The 22,791-nt window shown below is 47.5% G+C and overlaps 1 protein-coding gene across 1 annotated transcript in view; it reads left to right on the plus strand.

Annotated features, from left to right (window-relative positions):
• The window catches only part of ABHD16A (abhydrolase domain containing 16A, phospholipase), a 63,089-nt gene that overhangs the window by 21,898 nt on the left and 18,400 nt on the right, over positions 1 to 22,791 (plus strand). The window contains exons 3-11 of the mRNA XM_033916506.1: positions 291 to 357; positions 6,678 to 6,764; positions 9,451 to 9,536; positions 10,944 to 11,017; positions 12,984 to 13,106; positions 15,277 to 15,391; positions 18,432 to 18,533; positions 19,274 to 19,337; positions 19,469 to 19,518. Of these exons, the coding sequence (XP_033772397.1) occupies positions 291 to 357; positions 6,678 to 6,764; positions 9,451 to 9,536; positions 10,944 to 11,017; positions 12,984 to 13,106; positions 15,277 to 15,391; positions 18,432 to 18,533; positions 19,274 to 19,337; positions 19,469 to 19,518 (768 nt within the window). The remainder of the gene's footprint in view (positions 1 to 290; positions 358 to 6,677; positions 6,765 to 9,450; positions 9,537 to 10,943; positions 11,018 to 12,983; positions 13,107 to 15,276; positions 15,392 to 18,431; positions 18,534 to 19,273; positions 19,338 to 19,468; positions 19,519 to 22,791) is intronic.

Consider the following 22,791-nt stretch of genomic DNA (forward strand, 5'->3'; position numbering starts at 1 on the left):
ACAACTGCCTTGTTTCATTGTGTTTATTATGAATATTGTACACTTGATGAAAGATTTTTAAAAATGAATAAAGAATTTTAAAAAAATAAATAAATAAACAGTAAAGTCATGCTCTTGAACTCATGTTTGTTAACTATTTATTTTGGTTTTGTTTTACAGTAAATTAAAAAAAAAAAAGCAGGAATTTACTAACACAGAGATGACAAAGCCTGAATGTTCCTTTCCGTTTTCTCTTTCCTTCTATCGCTGTTTTCTGGCGCTTCAGTTCTCTCTCCTGGTTTGTCTTGCAGGTGTCCGTGCTGTGGTCCATCTCTTATTACACCTCCCCTCTGGCTGCCTTCTACCTCTACAGAAAAGGTATGGGGGGGTGTCTCATCCCGCAGGACCTTGTTTAAAAGCAGACTGAAAACCCACCTTTTTGGTATAGCCTTCAATCCCCACTGCCAACCATCAGATTAACCGGTCCCCTTAACTGTATCCTGTTTGTCTGTCTAGATTGAAAGCTCTTTGAGCAGGCACTGTCTTCTTTCTGACTCTGTACAGTGCAGCGTACATCTGGTAGCACTATAGAAGTAATTAAGAAGAGGAGAAAGAAAGTGAACATAAGCAGAGCTTCCAAGTTACCCAGTTACAGGAGGGACATTTTAGGCCAGCCACGGATTTTTGGCAACCTCATCCTGATGCATTATGGGACTTGTAGCACTGATTTCAGTGGGTAGAATCAGGGTCTACAAATCCCACAGTGCTGCGAGATGTAAGTTATAGAGCAGGACTGGCCTGGAACTCTATAACTTGACAGTTTTGAGGGGCGATAGTGTGTGTGAGTGAGGGGGGGGGCTTCAAGCCAGACTGTCTTTCAAGATATCCACATTTCTCAATAGTGTAGAGTATTATTGTTTGCTTTTTGTATTTTATCTACGAATTTCTCTGTAGGACCTACAGGGACCCCTGAGGAAGACAATGCTACTATTATTAATTATTTCTATAGTGGTACCAGACGCATGCAGCACTGTACAGAGTCACAAAGAGTAAGAAAACAGTCCCCATGCTTTTAGTATATTATGTCCTAGACATTTCTTTGTGGATTTTTTTTATATTCAAATGATTTTTATTATTTCTACCAGAACATACAAATAGAAGTTGCATACAAATCCAAAGAATAACAGTGCAAGCTCACCCCCTCCCATCCCTCCCTTCCCTCCCCACCCCAAAAGTCCAATGCCACTACCATGGCTGAGAGTGTAAGATAGCCCTAACAATTCAAGAGTCTACTGCGAGCATACGGTGTGAGGTCCTGCCAGAAGCATTCCCAGGTCTGACAGAATTTGCGGCCCGGTCCACGATCTAAATCTCCCACTAGTCTCCGCTCCAGCGTCGCATGAACAATCATCAATGCTCTCCATTGAGCGTAGGAAGGTGGATCTCGGGACAGCCAGTTAGTAAGAATTGCTTTCTTCCCCATCAAAAGCACTCTAGTGACAAAAGCTGACATTCCTTTGGGTTTGGGCGCGGCTATATTATAATGTCCAAATAAAGCTCTCGGTTGTGGGAGCCAACGCCTCCGCCAAAGCTGCGTAATATAGTGCCCTAAATGTCGCCAGAGCTGTTTAATTTTGGGGCAATTCCAAAGCATATGCCCCAATGAAGCGTGAGCTTGAGCACTTTCGGGCAAGAGTGAGTTGTAGTAATAATCCCCATCCGGGCTGCCCGTTCCGGCGGGATATAAAGTCTCAAAACAATTTTTAACTGCATTTCCCAGTGGACAATATTAGGAGACACCTTCAGAATATTTTTCAGCGTCCTCTGTATCTGTTGGGCCGTTAACATGCAGTGCAAGTCCTCAGCCCATGTTGCCGCTAAGATGTCCAAATTGGGGCCAAAGTGCCCATCCCGGATCCCCACTATGTGAAATCGAAGCGGAATCCGCTGTTGTGCAGAAAGGCTAAAGAGTTCTGAAAGAGCCTCCCTGTTATCTTCCTCAAGATGGTGCGCCGGAAGAGACTGAACGTAATGTCGGATTTGGTAATATTCTTTGTGGATTTTTAAGTTGTTTTAATAAAGTCATCATCTTAGACATCGACCCTCCACAGGTCTCTTGTCTTGGTTGGTTTCCCTTTTTGTGGAGGAACTTCTCTCGTTTGAGATATATTTGCATTCTCTTCCTCCAAAGGTGGTGGAAACAGACTGTTTCTGAATTCAAAAGGGCCTGGGATTGGCACGTGGGATCTCTTGGAGAGAGAAAGAGATAATGGTTACTGCGGATGGGCCGACTGGATGGGCCATTTGGCCTTTATCTGTCATCATGCTACAATGTTTCTATAACCATAAAGTTCTATGACATCACAATGAAGATGTAAAGAGCCGTAGCCAATGGGGAGAGGAAGAGATAATGGTTACTGCGGATGGACAGACTGGTTGGGCCATTTGGCCTTTATCTGCCATCATGTTTCAGTGTTTCTATAATTGAAAAGTTCTATGACATCATAATGCAAGTGTTGAGTCTTAGCCAATAGGGAGAGGAAGAGATAATGGTTACTGTGGATGGGCAGACTGGATGGGCCATTTGGCCTTTATCTGCCATCATGTTTCTATGTTTCTATATTTAAAAACCAGACTACTTGGGATTACCCGAGGACTAGGTTGAGAAACCCTGGTTTAGAGATGCAACTGAGGTGTGGGGTGGGGGCTGATTCACAGTTTGAAATGTTATGTGACGTAATGGAGTTATTTGCACAGCTCTATATAGAAATGTAGGATCCAGGTTATACAACACAGTAAACGACGGCAGATAAAACCCACGTGGTCTATCCATTCTGTCCAACAATAATAATAATAATAATAACAGCTTATATACCGCAATACCGTGAAGTTCTATGCGGTTTACAAAGATTAAGCAAAGGTACAAATTGATTGACTTTAAGAGGGGAGGAAGAAAGAGGGTTAATAGGACAGGAAATCCATTTTTGAGGAGAGTGATCAATAGAACAAGTTAATCGCTATAGGGGGGAGAGAGAAGAGAGGATCAGTTGTCTAGATACTTTAGGAACAGGTGTGTTTTCAGACGTTTCCTAAATTCCTCATAAGTAATGGGCGAAAGCAATTGTTCTAGGTCTTTACCCCACGATGCTGCTTGGTGCGAGAGAAGATGTTCATGGTGTTTTTTCCAGTTTACAACCTCTCACTGGGGGGGAAACGAAGCTGGAATGTGAGCTTCTCTTGTGTCTGTTGGCAGAGAAGGAGAAAAGGTCAGTAATGTATTTAGGGGCAAGTCCGTGTAGTGCTTTGAAGCAGAAGCAGGCAAATTTAAAAACTTTACGCGCGCCTCCATTGGCAGCCAATATCTAATCTAAACCTTAGGTTTGTATACCGCATCATCTCTACATTCGTAAAGCTCGACACGGTTAACAAGAGTTAGGGTAGAAAGGAACTCCAGTGGGGGCAAAAAAGAGGAGAAAAGAATTAGAGGACTAAAATGACCAGAGAGGGAGGAGGAGTTAACGTTTTTGAGAATATGTGATTATAACCAGACTCCCAAGTATTTCTGACAGTATTCAACTTAACAGTCAAGATATCTTCTCCTCCCTGATCTGTGTAGCACCCTCATTCACAGCATGTGACAATAAGGTGATCTGGAGTTGCCAAACTTTACCTGTCTTTTGCCATTTGCGGAACAGAAACCCTAGAAGTCTGTCCAACATCGGCCTCGGTTCCCCCAGTGCCAGAGATGCCGATTCCTCTTTCAAAACTCCTGAACTGAGCTGTAGGATGAGCCAAATACATATTGTTTGATTTGGTTGAGCATTTGCTGTTTGCGACAACAATTTGATTTTCTTGATAAAAACCTTAATTTACATTACATTACATTAGAGACTTTCTATTCCGCCATTACCTTGCGGTTCAAGGCGGATCCCAAAAGAATTATGGTTGGTCTGTTACAGAAGGAGATCAGTAGACATGGCTAGAGAAGGTGAAGAATAGGGTAGATAGTTTCGGGGAGTCGGGAGGAAGAAAGGAGGAATTTGTGATATTAAGACTTATTCAGGGATTTCTTGAAGAGCATGGTTTTTATTTCTTTTCTGAATAACTTGTAAACTGAGGTTGTTATCAGTAGCTTGGAGATCTGGCTACCCAGTCTCGCTGCTTGAGTGGCCAGGAGGCCATCGTAGAGTTTTTTCCGTTTCATTTCTTTGATCGGAGGGTGTGTGAATGGGTTGTGAGCTTTTCTACGTCTGGTTGAGGTATTATGGATGAGTCGGTTGTTCAGGTAAGTTGGGCTGTCTCCATTTATAGTTTTAAATAGTATGCTGTAGAATTTAAATAGTATTCTTTCTTGGATTGGGAGCCAGTGTGAGTTGATGAATGCTTCAGTAATGTGGTCGTGTTTCCTTAAGGAGTAGACGAGTCTCAGGGCGGTATTTTGAATTGTTTGTAGTTGTTTGGTCATTGCTGCAGGGCAGGGGAGGTAGAGGATGTTGCAATAATCAAGTATACCCACGATAAGGGATTGTACTATGAGCTTCAAAAAATAATAAAATAAACAAACATGAAAAAGAACCCCAAAGAAGTCCTGAGGTTGGAGCTGAATGCGTCATGTCTAGATTGATCAGGTGATACACTTCTCCCTCGACATTCGCGGGGGATACGGGCAGAGCCGGACCGCGATTGCCGAAAAACCGCGAATATCCGGCTCTGACCCACCCCCACCTCCCTGCCGCCTTCCCGGCCTTACCTGGTGGTCTAGAGGGCTTTCGGGGCAGGAGCGATCTTCCTACGCTCTTGCCCCATGCAGATCGCCATCAGGAAATGGCTGTAGGGAGTTCCCGACGTAGTCTCGAGAGACTACGGGAACTCACAGCAGCCATTTCCTCATGGCGATCTGCACGGGGCAGGAGTGTAGGAAGATCGCTCCTGCCCCGAAAACCCTCTAGACCACCAGGTAAGGCCGGGAAGGCGGCAGGGAGGAAAAAACGATGGATTTTTTTTTACATTAAGACTTTTTTTTAATTTTCCCCCTCCCCAGAAAAAAATTGCAATTATATGAAACCGCGAGTGCAGGAACCGCGAATGGGGAGGGGGAAGTGTATTATCATTTCAGATCACTACAAGATGGGGGAGGAGGGAGGCGAGGTAAAGAAATGCTCAGGTTGATTTTTTAATTTTGCAAGAAATGCGAGACTTTCTAGGTTCTCGTAAGAACTGGGATCATTTCTACATTTGATTGTTTTTTTATTTGGGGTGAGGTAGAAACACCTCGGACAACGGCCATGGACTTCAGGATCGGCAGTTGACAGGAACAGAAGAACCTCAGAAAGACAACGGGGGGGAAGCGGAGCAAATTTTTCATGGTTCTGTGAAATTCAGAGGGGGGGGGAAATGTGTCCAGAAGGGTGCTCAACGCTTTTAACAGTGACAAGTATCTTCAATTACACAGTATTACGATTCTGCAAATTGGCACTTTGCAAAATAAAATAACACTTTTTTCAGCTACAATGGCAAAATAATGCTCAGAATTTTGGAAGTTGGTAGGGCTGAGAACTTTTCAGCATTTGAGACACCCCCCTCCCCCCCAAGCTGTTCAGTATGAGACCTTCTCCCACCTTACCCACCTCATCATTCTCCTTTTCATTCCCTGCTTGAGCAGCATATATAGATTCACCCTTTTGTCCTGTGTGTCTGTCATAATTACCGTATTTTCACGCATATAACGCGCGCGTTATACACGGTTTTTACAAACCGTGCATAACCTTGCGTGTTATCCGCGTGAGCGCGTTTTACAAATTTTTTTTTACATAGTTCCCCCCCGACGTCCGATTCACCCCCCCCCCCGCAGGACCGCTCGCACCCCCACCCCAAAGGACTCGCACGCACCCCCACCCCAAAGGACCGCTCGCACGCACTCCCACCCGCACCCCCACCCTGAAGGACTGCTCGCACCCCCACAGCCTCCCAACCCCCCCCCTCATCATGTAGAAGCTCCTACCGGTGTCCTACTGCTTCCTCTTGGCGGTCCCACCCTTTCTCTGACGGATGGAACCGCCGGAAGGCAAAGCAGCGCAGACGCAGGGCTCACAGAAGGGCCGGGACCGCCAAGAGGAAGCAGCAGGACACCGGTAGGAGCTTCTACATGATGAGGGGGGGGGGTCGGGAGGCTGTGGGGGTGCGAGCGGTCCTTCAGGGTGGGGGTGCGGGTGCGTGCGAGCGGTCCTTCGGGGTGGGAGTGTGAGCGGTCCTGCGGGGGGGTGAATCGGACGTCGGGGGGGGGGCATCAGGCTTTCAGGGTGGGGACAGGACTTCAAGGGGGAGAGGAGAGTCGGGGCGGGGGAAAGGAGAGTCGGGGTGGCCAGAGGAGAGTCGGGGCGGGCGAAAGGAGAGTCGGGGTGGCCAGAGGAGAGTCGGGGCGGGCGAAAGGAAAGTCGGGCGGCGACGGGAGAGTTGGGGCAGCATGCGCGGTATACGGGTGTGCGCGGTATATAAAACATTTTTACATATATGTCGGTTTCCCGCGCGCTATACCCGGGTGCGCGTTATCTACGTGAAAATACGGTAGATTGTAAGCTGTATCGAGCAGGGACTGTCAGTTGCGTATTTAATGTACAGTCTGGTAGCGCTATAGAAATAATCATTTGGTTTGATCTGTCTTTCCAATCACTGACTGGGTTCTTGCTGGTTTCTCGCAGGTTACCTGAATGTGCCGCGGTTTCTCCTCTTCTCTCAGTACACTGTAACATTCCTGCTGTTGCTAGCGGGCGTGGCCTGCTTACGAGGTAAGAAACCCCCCTCCATGCTCTCTCCTCGCCTCTGGACCGCTGCACAGCGGAACGTCTGCTCCAGGGAAGGGTGGCACGTCAAAACATCCCCCTCGTGCCCAAGAAAGGTTTTACGTACATCTGAATTGGAACATAGTAAGGATTGTGCAGTCATTTGAATGACATTTTCTAACAAATACCAATTTAAAAAAAAAAATAATGAGATTTCAGCATGGTTCATCTGCTGTAGAGGTGAACTGTGCCCACTGCGACATCCCTGACTGTTACCTCGAAGAGCCTGAGACTGATCAACTCTAATTCCTCTTTGAATTCAACTTTCATGCAAAAGAATGACACGGGGACAAATTTTTCCCCATCCCTGTGGGAGCTAATTTTCCCGTCCCGTCCCCACGAGTTCTTTTTCTGTCCCTGCCCCATTCCTGTAAGCTCTGTTTTCATCTGCACAAGCCTCAAAGACTTTAAAATCAGAAGTGTTCGAGATTTGTGCGGTTAAGGCTGAGCTTACAGGAATGGGGTAGAAACATCGACAAAACTCGCAGGGACGGGATGGGGACAAATTTGTCCCTGTGTCATTCTCTATTTCATGCTTTGCCTTCACAGGGTGACTCTGTGCTGCATAAGGAAAAACTTCCTGTGTTTGCCTTAAGCATTTCACCTCAGTTTGCTAGTGATTGCTGTCTAGAGCCCAAGCTTCTGCTCCCCCCCCCTTTTTATTTTCTTTATTTGTCATATGATGTGTGTTCCCTTTTTTACTTACTGGTTGGGATTAGAGAATGACACGGTGACAAAATTCATCACCGTTCCCGTCCCCGGGGATAACTGCAGGAAACCATCCCATGTCATTCTTTAGTGTCTATCTCAACCTCAGTCCTTCTACACCAGCATTCTTCAATGCAAGGCTTGAGCGTCAGTGGCTGGGTCCATTCATACTCTGATTCTTATGTGAGCCATTGTGACATCACTGATGAGGTTGGCTCTTAGGCATTGGTGGAATGAGGCATTATGACATCACAATATCTGCTCTGGATACCAGAGACTGTCATTCTTTAGTGTCTGTTTCAGCCTCAGTCCTTCTACACCAGCATTCTTCAATGCAAGGCTTGAGCGTCAGTGGCTGTGTCCATTCATACTACGATTGTTCCCTCTCTCCTTAAAGAATGACATGAGGATGGTTTCCAACGGGGACGGGAACGGTGATGAATTTTTGTCACCGTGTCATTCTCTAGTTGGGATGTTTTACATGACATGGCTCTTGCTCAGTCCCTGGTATTTTCTTTCCCTCCTCTTGTTCAGATGTTAGGTTAGCATTTTATTGTAGCAATTACCCTTATATGTTTTAAACTCTGGCTCTTCTTTTTAGTTTTATATGCTTATATATCACCTTGCTAGCAATGATGAAGGATCGTTAATCTAATTTGAATAAGCCATAAAGTTTGATAGCACGTACACTGTTGCCAAAATTACATCGTCATTTAACCTTCTGTGATTTTTCTGTAATCTGAGACACTAGAAAATCACGAGAGACTGATCCCTGTTAAATGCTGGGACCTACTTTGTTCAGAAGCATTAGAACTACAAGTCCCAGCATGCCCTGGGGTAAACCCAAGGTCGGCCCTCTGCGATTACCATGCACGCCTGCGAACCGTCACAAATGGAGCAGTCTCACTGTGCCATAATGCATGCGCTGTCGTGGAACAGGGCCTACTGCCCGCAGTGTGACAGTGTTGGTTGCTGAACAAAGCGGTCACATGCGGTGAATGTGTGATAACATGGCGACACTGGGCTGCCCTCGATGTCTCCCAGGGAAGATTAAAGACTCTTGCAGGCCATTAGAGAGAAGGTCAGGTTTTTACTTAATCTGCCTGAACGTTCGTTCCCTTTAGGTTAACTCTTCAACAGGTAGCTTGATTTCAGTTATGTTTCTTTTCCTGGTTGCCAGCTACTGTCTTATAGGTAGGGTTACCATATGGCTCCAGAAAAAGGAGGACGGACCGAGACGTCCGTGTTTTACTTCCATTGAAAGCAATGGAAGCAAGGAGGACAGATTGAGATTGTACCTGCATTGAAAGCAATGGAAGTAAAACCCATATGTCTCAGTCCTTCCTCCTTTTTCTGGAGCCATATGGTAACCCAGTGGTCGCCAACTCCAACCCTTTGCAGGGCCACATTTTGGAATTGTAGAAACTTGGAGGGCCTCAGAAAAAAACAGTGAATGTCTTATTAAAGAAATGACAATTTTGCACGAGGTAAAACTCTTTATAGTTGATAAATCTTTCCTTTTGGCTAAGTCTTAATAAGAATATTGTCATTTTTAGCTAAAGAGACGTATGATCAAGAAACTGTTTTATTTTACTTTTGTGATTATGATAAACATACCGAGGGCCTCAAAATAGTACCTGGTGGGCCGCATGTGGCCCCCGGGCTGCAAGTTTGAGACCACTGTGGTAACCTTACTTATAGGAAATGGACCTTGACTGCTACAAGACTTTTGCCAGTAGTACTTTGCTGCCAGTTAGTAGAGAAAAACAGCTCTAGGTCAAAAATTACTAGACAAATATATTCCTCCTAGAACGGATGCACTGATTCCCCGTGCTACATACCAGACAGATTTTCTTAGATTTGTCCACATTGATACTCTAATTTCTACTTTTCTCTCTTTCATCCCTCCTCCTTTTTACCCAAGGCTTAGGCAGATGGACAAACCCCCAATATGTTCAATTCATCAGCATTTTAGAAGAAACCACAAGAAACAATTCTGCAGAAAATAAGGTGTGTACAAGTTTGCAGGTAACACGTCCACCTTTTTCACTGCGCTAAGTATGAATTATTCTATATCCCTATATTGACCACTTAAGGCTTTGGGATACTAGTTTTAGATTTTCAAGTTTTAGGGGTTTTTTTTCTTTTATGTTATGATTTTAGGGTGTTTTTGCTCAAGAAATTTATGTTATGTTTGTTTTAATCTGTGTTATATAGTTTTGATTGTTGTTATTTGCGGGATATTAATATTTTAAATAAATAAAATATCGCTTTACATGAATGTTTCCCCTCGCAGTCCCTTGAATACAAAGTATACCACATTGTTTTATCACACTTATTAATAAGAAGCTTTTTTTGGATGTGTGCATTGGTTTTTATTGGCAGTGCTATAACTAGCGCATTTGACACCCAGGGCAGGGCAAAATAATTTTTATCAATAATCCATGAGTTCACGCTAGGTTGTACCTAGGAAAAGACAGCATCTTCAACATTGCAGTGAACGCTATGACATCAGTACACCCACTGTAAAATTAAACCAGATCGGTATAGATCGATGTTGCACAATCGATGCTTACGGTGTCAGCTCAAAAGCGCGCCGGGACAAAGGCGCGCGCAGACAATTGAGCGCAGCGCGGAGGCTTGCGCCACAAAAAATTACTGTTTTTAGGGCTCCAACGGGGGGGGGGGTGGGGGGAACCCCCCCCAAGTTACTTAATAGAGATCGCGCCGCGTTGTGGGGGGTTTGGGGGGTTGTAACCCCCCCACATTTTACTGAAAACTTCACTTTTTCCCTGTTTTTAGGGGAAAAAGTGAAGTTTACAGTAAAATGTAGAGGGTTACAACCACCCACAACGCCGGCGCGATCTCTATTAAGTAAACTGGGGGGGCTCCCCAACAAAACCCCCCCGTCGGAGCCCCTAAAAACTGCAATTTTCTTCGGCGCGCACCTCCATCTTGCGCTCAGTTGTCGGCGCGCGCCTTTGTCTTTCGCGGGGTTGTCTATGAACCGATGCTTACAGAAAACTGGGAAGCACCCACTTAGAGTCAGCACCTGGCGTGGACCACCCCCTTATCAGTCTTTAGTTATTCTTTTTGTTTCTTATGGCCAAGAAGAAAGATGTCTTGGGACACTGTTTCTAGTGGTTTCACCTGAAGCCCTAGATTCTTCCCATTGAGGAATTTTATCTAGTCTTTGCTTTGTTACAGAAATACGATTGAGCAGGGGCTATATGGTGATCTTTATAGGGTAGATTGGTCTTTGACCCCCCATCTGCTGGTTGACGAGCATAATCCATTGATTCTGGATTGGTTTGATAAGACTTGAGGAAATGCCAGACTTTCCTTTCACCTTAGTTTCTCTGTACACAAGTTATAATCGGATTGTTCAGTGGTGTCCTGTTTCTTCTCATGTTACAGAAAAAGTTGTCCCGTTATAATTTTGACTTTAAGAGTTGGCCAGCTGACTTCCGATGGGATGAAGTTAGCAGCAGGTGAGTGATAACATGAGAGGGTAAGGGGCAGATGAGGGAAACGGAGATTATACCCAGTTACAGAAAGCTGAAGAGGAGATGGAAGGGGACAAGAAGTGCCTGAAGGCTTATTACTTTCAGGAAGCCTTTGGCAGTGTATATTGGAGATGGTTTTGTAGATATTACTCTTTTTGGAGATTTCTAGGAGAATGTTTTTTATTAATGTGCATATGTTTGGCTGTTTGCCTAGTTATGCGTATGTATGTTTGTTGTAATCCGCATAGATTTTGGGATACGTGGGATATAAATCTTTTATAGACAAAATCCTCATCCCTTATCAGTCAACGAGAATGCACAGAATCTCCTGGTAATCCCTTCTTTACGAGAAATATTCTACAGCACTACCCCCCCCCCCCCAAAAAAAAATATATTTTCAGTCATGGCTCCGTCGCTGTGGAATGCTCTGCCCTTAGACCTCAGGCTGGAATCTTCATTAACAAAATTTAAATCGAAACTCGAAACATTTTTATTGAAAGATGCTTTCAACACTTGACACCGATTATCTCCTCCACGGATGATGATCTAATCTAAAAAAGTATATAGCAACGTAGTAAATAACGGCAGATAAAGACCCAAATGGTCCATTCAGTCTGCCCAACCGTACACTCTCTCTAAATGAATGATTTAATTTAAATTGTTCTTTCTTTAGCACTCTCCAGACCAGTAGAGGTTAATCTTTACTATTGGGTATATATCCAATCATGACCAGCAGGTGGAGACTGAAGACAAAACTGTGAGATAGTACATAAGATATCCCCTTCTCTATTCTCTTCAGTCTACTTCAGTCTCCATGCTTGGCTATTCGGCAGACTGATGAGAATAGAGAAGGGGATATCTTATGTACTATCTCACAGTTTTGTTTTCAGTCTCCACCTGCTGGTCATGATTGGATATATACCCAATAGTAAAGATTAACCTCTACTGGTCTGGAGAAGCTAAAAGAAAGTAAATTAGCAGGTAAGAACCTAATTTCTCCTTTTTGTAGATATTTCTGGGCCAGAAACCTAGAACTTTGCCCGGTACTGTGTCTTAGGTTCCATCTACTGGAGTCTTCGTCAAAGCTCACTCCAGCCCATCTAAACCATCCCAGCCCATCCTCAACCAAATGGCCATAAACAGACACAGACCGTGCAAGTCTGCCCAGCACAGGCCTTAGTTCTTCAATAGATACCACTATTTTCCGATTAGAGATCCCTCTCCAGTTGTGCCCTTCCCCCTCCCCCTTTTTTTTTTTTAAATCTCGATGTAATTATGTATTCTTCCCCCTTCCTTCCTCGTGTCTCATGTTAGTTCAGTATGTCCATGAAACCCCTATAATTTTAATAGAGCTTTGTTTTTATATATTTATTAATGATCTTATTGTAAACCATTTAGATAACCTTGATAGACGGTATATCAAGTATCCAATAAGCTTGAATGTTTAAAAAAAATAAGATTAAAAAGAAAGACGGGGCTGTAACTAGGTAAAGGAACTAGAGGGGAGAACAGAGAGAGGGAGGATTCAAGGTTAGGTCATCACAGAACATCCTCAGACAGTGGCATTGCTGCTGTTTACATTATAACAGTGAATCGCAAACTGCATGCCACGGCAAGATTCTGGGTGTGCCGCAAGAGGCACATCATTTAGGCGCCAGCCAGCACCGGCGCGCCTCCTCCTCGCGGTTGCCTCTCCAGCTCTCCGCAACTCCCCACCAGCATAGTCATTTTAGGGTGAACAAGCTCAGGGCCCCGTCTGGAGGGCCCCCGCGCAGGCGTGGCCGTTGGCATGATGACATCAAACATGCACGTGATGTCATTGCGTCAGCATGAGACCCTTCAGCCGCGGCCCCGAGTTTAACGTGCCGCGGCTTGGAAAAGTGTGCGAGACACCGTATTGTGAGGTCAAAATGGCGGTATTGTTTCCTCCTTGGTCTTTTCCTCCCTACAGCAAGGACAAGCTGGGGGCCGGGTCGGTTGCGGGTGTCTCATTGCTGAAGCCTGAACCGCGCCCAAGAGGAGCAGCAGATGGGATCCTGCACCGCATGCAAACGTTTCCCTGCCAAATTATCAGGTATGTGCGATCCCTTTGCCCCCATAAAGAGAGAGCCTGGGCTTGATGGCTGGCAGACAGCTGGGTGAAGATATAACCAGAAACATCATATATACTGAGGTTGATATCCATTGTACACTTCTCCCTCGTTATTTGGGGGGGATACGGGCAGAGCCGGACCGCGAATGGCGAAAAACCGCGATTATCCGGCTCTGACCCACCCCCACCTCCCTGCTGCCTTCCTGGCCTTACCTGGTGGTCTAGAGGGCTTTCGGGGCAGGAGCGATCTTCCTACGCTCCTGCCCCGTGCAGATCGCCATGAGGAAATGGCTGCTGTGAGTCCCCGTAGTCTCTCGAGACTACGACGGGAGCTCCCTACAGCCATTTCCTCATGGCGATCTGCACGGGGCAGGAGCGTAGGAAGATCGCTCCTGTCCCGAAAGCCCGCTAGACCACCAGGTAAGGCCGGGAAGGCGGCAGGGAGGTAAAAAATACGTTTTTTAAAAAAAAATTTTCCCCTCCCCAGAAAAAAATTGCGATTATATGAAATCGCGAGTGCAGAAACCGCGAATGGGGAGGGGGAAGTGTATCTAGTACAGCTGCAGATAACTTCATGATATCACTTGGTTATCTTTATTTAGATTTATAGTGTTATTTATCTATTTAAAAGTGCTGCCATATGGGGATGCAAGAACCAAGTCTCCCTGCTGGGAAAAGGATTCTTCTCCCCCCCCACCACCACCAACATATTAATCTAGTTACCCCTCTCTTAAAGTCACTTCATTGGCTTCCTATCTGTTTCCGAGTACAATTCAAATGCCCCTTACTGACCTACAAATGCACTCATTCAGCTGCCTCTCACTATCTCTCTTCACTTACCTTCCCCTATGATTCCCCCCCCTTGAGCTTCGCTCAGCTGTAGCTAGTTTTTAATATGTCTTACAAGATTTAGTTTGTGTCATCTGTTTTGATGTCCCCAAATTTTGTAATTTTACTGACTTGTACATCGCTTAGAACTTTGAATAAGCGATCAGTCAAATTTATATTAAACTTGAAACGTCCTCCTTTCCGGGCCTTTCTCTTCAACTGCCAACTCCAGACTCTGTCCCTTCGACCTTGCTGCGCTGTATGCTTGGATCAAGCTGCCCGAATCCCTATGGCGGGCTCCATCTCTTGCAGTGTTCAAATCTCAGTCAAAAGCCCTCCTCTTCGAGAGTGCTTTCGACTCCTAACTCCTCTCTGTCTGTCCAAGTTAGATTGTAAGCTCTCCCGACTAGGGACCATCTGTTAAATGTCAAAATGTACAGCGCTAGATACGTCTTTCAGCGCTATATAAGTGATAAGTAGTAGTCTATACAGTGTAAACATTGATTGATGATAGTGGAGGGGATTTTATTTTGTTATCTGATCAACTGAAAAATATCTGCTTGCTGAATTTGTATACACTTCCCCCTCCCCATTCATGGTTTCGGCAATCGCAATTTCACATATTCGCGAGTTTTTGGGGAGGGGAAAAAAAGAAAAAAAAACCCACACCATTGTTAAGTCTTCCTCCCGGCATCCCGGCCTTACCTGGTGGGCTAGTGGGCTTTCGGAGCAGGAGCGATCTTCCTACACTCCTGCCCCGTGCAGATCGCCATGAGGAAATGGCTGTAGGGAGTTCCCGTCGTAGTCTCGAGAGACTACGGGAAATCACAGCAGCCATCTCCTCATGGCGATCTACACGGGGCAGGAGCGTAGGAAGATCGCTCCTGCCCCGAAAGCCCTCGACCACTAGGTAAGGCCGGGAAGGCGACAGGGAGGTGGGAGTGGGTCAGAGCCGGATATTCACAGTTTTTCGCCATTTGCGGTCCGGCTGTGCCCCTATCCCCCGCGAATCCGGAGGGAGAAGTGTACTTTTCTCGACGTGTTCAATAAAAATTGTTTAAAGTAAAAGCACTTCCACATATCTGGCTATGCAACACTTGACTGGCTAGATTTGCAAAATTAGCCTTATTAGGAGTGGAAATCAATGTTAGCTGGTTAAGTGGAAAAAAAGCAACAAATCATGAAAATTGCTCGTGCCGAAGCCAAAAAGGTATGGGGAAGGGGCATTGCGCACACACACAGCGGGGGGGGGGGCTCTACTCACCCTCACGACGCCACTGCTCCCAGTCTCTGCCATTTATGACCCTCTTTCTTTCCCTTGCAGTTATCTGCTGGCACATTCCTTTGGCCGTCGGATGGTTTACCCCGGCTCTGTCTACTTGCTGCAGAAGGTTGTGATGCCCATGCTGCTACAAGGTCAGGCTCGGCTAGTGGAGGAGGTGAGCTGGAGGCGGGATCAAGGGAGTGATACTGCTCCTCTTTTCAACCCCACAATCCCCAAAGTGCGCAGCTTCTCAGCCAAAACCCTTTATGCTCCTTCCATTGGGCGCATCCATGTTTGCATATGTCTGTGTCCAATGAGCTGCGTGTTTGTTGCCGCCTTTGGGCCTACAAAGGGCTAGCAAATCAATCGGAAGCAGAGTGTCCAAGGGCAGGTTTTTTTTATTTGTTTGCATGATTTTCTGCAAACCTAATACCTAAGAATACAGTTGAAAATCAAAACAAAAAAAGTATCTTTCATGTACGTCGGACCACAATATAAAGCCAGATAAAGCTAAATTACAAAAGGGAAGAAAGCAGAGGACACTTAACTAAGTCCCCAATCTAATGAAGCCAAAACATAAAAATTGGTATTCACTTAGTCTGAAACATTCTGAAAAAATATTTTTTCCTCAAGAAACCTTGACAGTTGAGCTGAGTCATACAAAGCATATTTGGAGGTGCCTGAGCGTAACATACATTTACCCGTAAGCTGGTTTAATACCTTTTTTTTTTTAAGATACAATTAATGGCCAGAGTATTTCAGATGTGCCAGCTGAACAGGGACAGCTTTGAATATTGACTGTGGTTCTACCTGTCTTCCACCCAGTGGCGTAGTAAATGGGGTGCCGTTTTGGTGAGAGTTCAGGCACCCATCTCCCTCTTCCCCCCCCCCCCCAGCCACTTCCCTTCCCCCGTACTTCTGTAACATTCCTGGTGCGAGTAGCAACCCCCAACCTGTCGTCGTGCCAGTTTTGGCTCTTCCTCTGACATCACTTCCTGGACCCACGCCTAGGAAGTGATGTCAGAGGAAGAGCCAGCGCTGGTGCTACAGCAGGTTGGGGGTTGCTATTCACGCCAGGAATGTTACAGAGCTACGGGGGAAAGGAAGCAACATGCATGGGGGAGGGGGGCAGAGAAGAGGGCGGGAAAGGAGCTCCACTACCCCGGGCGCCTCTCACCTTTGCTACCCCACTGCTTCCACCTTGAGTACTCCTGAAATACTGCACAACACACAATGTTGGCATTCTATCCAGTGTGAAGATGTGTTTCTGGAGTACCTGTAGACTGTGTCGCTGCTCATACTGGGACGAGTTCAGTCGATACAGAACACTCCTGAAGCCCAACTATGGATAACCATCACAGAAACATCCTAACTCTGTACTAAAGCTCATATATCGTAGCTCTTGTATTGTAACACCATTACCAAAGCTCTGAAACTCATGTAACATCATTATAGAAGCTCATAAATTATACTTCATGTATGACGACACCATTACCGAAGCTCATGCGTAGTAACACATTGTAGAAGCTTACATAAATCGCTTTGAATTGACTACCCGGTCAGTATAGAAGCTCTCAAGAAACAATATTCATTGCAAAAAACTGTCTAGATTAGAAGAGGGTTGGCAGACATGTGGCAATCTAAAAAAAAAAGGGTGAAAGAAAGCAACCTCAGTCCAGGCGTCCGCAGTTGCTTCTTCACCACAGTTGAAAAATATATATAAATTCCCTTCCTGCTCCCCTGATCTGACCATCTGCTTATGTCTGTGGCTTGGAACGTTTTCTCCTCATATCCAACTACATTTGTTCTTCAGTATCTTGCCCTATTTTCTGACATGTCTAGTCCCCCTCCTTGACAAATTCTCCCTTAATACACTAGTTCATTCCCTAGTAATATCTAAATTAGATTATTGCAATTCTTTATTAAAAGGGGCGCATTTAAAAGACACGAGGCGTCTTCAACTTATACAAATACTTATACAGCAATAAAGATCATTTCAGGCTCAAAAAAATTTGACCATGTCACCCCATTACTGCAAAAAGCTCCCTGGTTGCCAATATCATATAGGATTACATATAAAATAGCTCTTCTAGTCTTCAAGACTATACAGACCAACACTCCGGCATTTATAGATAGGCTTTTGATTCCGCAGAGCTCATCGAGAGTTCTTAGATCTACTTCACAGTTTACCCTTAACGTTCCTTCCTTGAAAATTATCGGAACACGCCGTGCTTCTATTTTTTTCTGCAACTGCTCCAATGACTTGGAATTCTCTTCCTTTAGATATAAGACATGAACAAGATTTGCAGAAATTTAAGAGCAGCTTAAAGTGCCTTCTTTTTAAAGAAGCCTTTCATTGAAAATACAATGTCCATCCAAGAGGTAATACTTTACGATTTCAGCCATCTCCAAATCAAGATTTCTAATAGCTCTCTTATTCGACCCCACTTCTGCCAGCAATCCTCTTCTTCCTGCCCTCCTTATGTACTTCCCTTTTATGTACTTTTTCTTTAAAATTGTATTTCCTCCCCTCTTTCCTATTGTTTCCCGTGGTTTTAAAAAGCAATTACCCATGTAGGTCTGGTCAATGTATTATGTATATGTGATTTCTCTAAAATCATATTTTTACCTTTTGTACAACGCTTTGTAATTTGGAAAAGCGTTTAATCAAATAATATGAATAAACAAACATGTTGGGCTCGTTTTCAAAGCACTTAGATGCACAAATTACCATAGGTATCATGGTCCACAAAAAACTCCAGGTTTTTCCAGGCCTGATGTGGCTGCAGTAGGATACAATATATATTTTTCTCCAGAGACAAGCAGGGGAGATGCAGACACACTTGAAGGTGTAGTCCTCCGACTGAGCCTAAGTGCCGGTACTCTCCCCTAGGTATGGTAAAGTTTTACCTTAGTGAGCATGTGCAAAAGACGTTGCTTCCCAAGCCCCTCCCCTCAGAACGTTAGTTTTGTCCTCCAGCTAAAAATGTGTAGGATTGAGGGGAAGGCGGGCGGGCAAGTGTGGCTGCATTCCCCTGCTGTCTACAGAGAACACCTGTTGCAGGTAAGCAGCTGCGCCCTCCGCTCATCCAGAAAGAACTATCTCTTGCTTTGTTCGTTGCCCCTTGGGTTAAATCTCCTGCTCTACTTTCTGATTTGGTGGGCTCGCACAGGTTTCAGCAATAATGTTGCCTCTTCCTTGTTTCCCACTCCAGTATAATGGGACACGGGCAAAGTTGGTGGCCTGTGATGGCAACGATATCGACACCATGTTTGTGGATCGACGGAGATCTCATGCAGAGCACGGAAAGAAGCTGGTGAGCTTTGACATCTGGATCTCTTATCTCCCCTCTATTTCTTCTTAAATATGTTCTCTGTCTACCAGCAGGGAATGCCAGCACACCGAATGCTGTTCTCCTCTTGTAGCTTAGGAAAATCTTTGAAAAGCCTTCCTGAGCTCGTGCAGGTGTTGTCACCAGTGATGTAGCGAGGGTGGGAGGTGCCCTCCCCCTACTCCTTCCCTACTCCCCCCCCCCCCACACGCGTGCACCCCTTCCCTGCCCCCTTACCTCTTTAACTTTACTGGAGCAAGCAGCATCACCCACTTGTTGCCTGTGCTGGCCTCGGCTCTCCTGATGTCATTTCCTGGTCCTGCAACCAGGAAGTGACTTCAGAGGGAGGGCCCAGGCTAGTGTGAGCAGCAGGTTGGAAATTCCGCTTGCGCCGCAAAAAGTTAGAGATGGGGGAGGAACGGGGAAGGAACAGGAGAGGAGAGGTGCTGGCACCCCCACCAAGAGAGTGCCCAGGGCGGTCCACCCCCCCCCCCCCTTCCCATCACCTTAATACACCACTGGTTGCTATACTAGTAAATTAGTAACAGTTATTTTCACTCCTCAGTCCCTGTCATGGCTATTTGTGTCAACCGAGTAGAGTCAGGGGCTTGGGAGACTGTGGCTGTCTGTGCCTGCTGTTTTACAAGCTACCAATTCTATTTAACTCTTCTTTCTCTTTCTCGCTGTGAATTTATTTTAACCTTTCTCTCTTTCTCTCCCTGCAGGTAATATGCTGTGAAGGAAATGCAGGCTTTTATGAAATTGGCTGTGTGGCCACACCCCTGGACGGTACTCTTGCTCTCTCTCTGTTTTTGGTGGGGGGGGGGGAGATTGAAGGGAAGGATTTTAGGTGGGGAAGCGGATGTGTTATAAGATCTGTCCCTCATTCCTCCTTTCCCCCATGTGCTCTTGTCTTGCAGCGGGATATTCCATCCTGGGCTGGAACCACCCGGGCTTCGCTGGCAGCACTGTGAGTCCCAGGAGATGGGGGATTATAAGTAATACCGTATTTTCACGCATATAACGCGCGCGTTATACGCGTTTTTACCTACCGCGCATACCCCTCGCGCGTTATATGCGTGAGCGCGGTATACAAAAGTTTTAAAACATAGTTCCCACCCCCGCCCGACGCCCGATTCACCCCCCCAGCAGGACCGCTCGCACCCCCATCCCGAACGACCGCTCGCACGCGCTCCCACCCGCACCCGCATTCGCATCCACGATCGGAGCAAGAGGGAGCCCAAGCCCTCTTGCCCGGCCGACTCCCCGACGTCCGATACATCCCCCCCCCCCCCCGGCAGGACCACTCGCACCCCCACCCCGAAGGACCGCCGACTTCCCGACAATATCGGGCCAGAAGGGAGCCCAAACCCTCCTGGCCACGGCGACCCCCTAACCCCACCCCGCACTACATTACGGGCAGGAGGGATCCCAGGCCCTCCTGCCCTCGACGCAAACCCCCCTCCCTCCAACGATCGCCCCCCCCAAGAACCTCCGACCGCCCCCCCCAGCCGACCCGCGACCCCCCTGGCGACCCCCACGACCCCCCACCCCCCTTCCCCGTACCTTTGGTAGTTGGGCCAGAAGGGAGCCCAAACCCTCCTGGCCACGGCGACCCCCTAACCCCACCCCGCACTACATTACGGGCAGGAGGGATCCCAGGCCCTCCTGCCCTCGACGCAAACCCCCCTCCCCCCCAACGACCGCCCCCCCCCAAGAACCTCCGACCGCCCCCCAGCCGACCCGCGATCCCCCTGGCGACCCCCACGACCCCCCCACCCCCCTTCCCCGTACCTTTGGTAGTTGGCCGGACAGACGGGAGCCAAACCCGCCTGTCCGGCAGGCAGCCAACGAAGGAATGAGGCCGGATTGGCCCATCCATCCTAAAGCTCCGCCTACTGGTGGGACCTAAGGCGCGTAGGCCAATCAGAATAGGCCCTGGAGCCTTAGGTCCCACCTGGGGGCGCGGCCTGAGGCACATGGGCCCAACCCGACCATGTGCCTCAGGCCGCGCCCCCAGGTGGGACCTAAGGCTCCAGGGCCTATTCTGATTGGCCCACGCGCCTTAGGCCCCACCAGTAGGCGGAGCTTTAGGATGGATGGGCCAATCCGGCCTCATTCCTTCGTTGGCTGCCTGCCGGACAGGCGGGTTTGGCTCCCGTCTGTCCGGCCAACTACCAAAGGTACGGGGAAGGGGGGTGGGGGGGTCGTGGGGGTCGCCAGGGGGGTCGCGGGTCGGCTGGGGGGGCGGTCGGAGGTTCTTGGGGGGGGCGGTCGTTGGGGGGGAGGGGGGTTTGCGTCGAGGGCAGGAGGGCCTGGGATCCCTCCTGCCCGTAATGTAGTGCGGGGTGGGGTTAGGGGGTCGCCGTGGCCAGGAGGGTTTGGGCTCCCTTCTGGCCCAACTACCAAAGGTACGGGGAAGGGGGGTGGGGGGGTCGTGGGGGTCGTCAGGGGGATCACGGGTCGGCTGGGGGGCGGTCGGAGGTTCTTGGGGGGGGGGCGGTCGTTGGGGGGAGGGGGGTTTGCGTCGAGGGCAGGAGGGCCTGGGATCCCTCCTGCCCGTAATGTAGTGCGGGGTGGGGTTAGGGGGTCGCCGTGGCCAGGAGGATTTGGGCTCCCTCCTGGCCCGATATTGTTGGGGAGTCGGCGGTCCTTCGGGGGGAGGGATGTATCGGACGTCGGGGGGGGGCATCAGGCTTTCAGGATGGGGACAGACCTTCAAGGGGGGACAGTGCACGGAAGTCAGGGGGGGGTGAACGGAGAGTCGGGACAGCGCACGGAAAGGCAGGGCAGTGCACGGAAGTCAGGGGGGGGTGAACGGAGAGTCGGGACAGCGCACGGAAAGTCAGGGCAGTGCACGGAAGTCAGGGGGGGTGAACGGAGAGTCGGGACAGCGCACGGAGAGGCGGGGCAGTGCACGGAAGTCAGGGGGGGTGAACGGAGAGTCGGGCAGCATGCGCGGTATAATCGTGAGCGCGTTATACCAAAGTTTTTGTGCTTATCATCGTGATTTCTGCGCGCTATACACGTGTGCGCGTTTTATACGGGTGCGTGTTATTTGCGTGAAAATACGGTACTCCTGTTTCGCTAGAACCTAGCAGGCAGATTGAATAAAGCTACCTTTTCATTTGGATGAAACTTTTTTTTTTTTTCTGGGTTGTTATAATATTTCTGGTGTTTTAATTGAGGAGGTATGGGACTGAGGAAGGGGGTCTGGCATCAGAAACTGACTCCAGCTGAGTAGGGATGGGCCTGACCTTATTGCATCAGCACATAGCTGGTGTAAACAGTCCAGAGAAAACTGGGGAGAAGACAAATTGAAAATGGTTCACAGAAGGAACAAAATGGCCTATATTCAGCTTCAGCAGGAGTGTGACCTTCTTTTTTTTTTTTTTACAAGCTGGCTACTTCTCAAAACATACCTATTCCGCGAACAGGACCCTTAACCCTCATTCCCCTGCATTAAACCAACTCCCGCCCTCCCCTCCTTTGTTTCTCTCTCCCTCCCTCTCTCCGTCCAATCCAACTTGTCGCTGCCTGTAACTCTGATAAATTTCTGCTAAAATGTTCTAACATTTCCTCCCTTGTTGCTTGTAACTCCGACAAAATGTTGTAAATCCGTGTTCAGATCGGATCCTAATTAATTGATGTGAACCGCCTAGAACTCATTGGGTATGGCGGTATACAAGAACATAATAATAATAATAACAACTGAAGAAATCCAGATATTCAGTGCTTGTATCCTGGCAGCCTTTTTGCAGCCTAGATATCTCTGCTAACTACAGAGACTGCCCAGGTACTATCCACATGGTACAGAGGTACTCTATAAGCTATTCAGCGACACTGTCCAGATATTACCACTGAATACTGGCAATCAGCTATGGTTAAAAAATATATCTGGATTACTGTGGGCCTTATGCACATACAGTGGAACCTTGGTTTACGAGCATAATTCGTTCCAGAAACATGCTCGTAAACCAAATTGCTCGTATATCAAAGTGAGTTTCCTCATAGGAAGTGAGAGAAACTCACTTGATTGGTTCCCCCCCCCCCAGGCCACGAGAGCCAGAAGGCCTTGAGCATGCGCAGATGCTCAAGGCCCAGCCCAAGCAAGAGGCGGGATCTTTCCTTAAATGGCACCGGTACGCAGCAGATGGGGTAAGGAGCTTGTTTGGGTGGGCGGGCAGGCGGATGCCACTTCCAGCACAGGGGTGCGATGCCGGTTCTCGGGGGGGAGGGGCAT

The sequence above is a fragment of the Geotrypetes seraphini genome, chromosome 12, assembly GCF_902459505.1.
Source record: "Geotrypetes seraphini chromosome 12, aGeoSer1.1, whole genome shotgun sequence".
NCBI classification, from domain to species: Eukaryota; Metazoa; Chordata; class Amphibia; order Gymnophiona; family Dermophiidae; genus Geotrypetes; species Geotrypetes seraphini.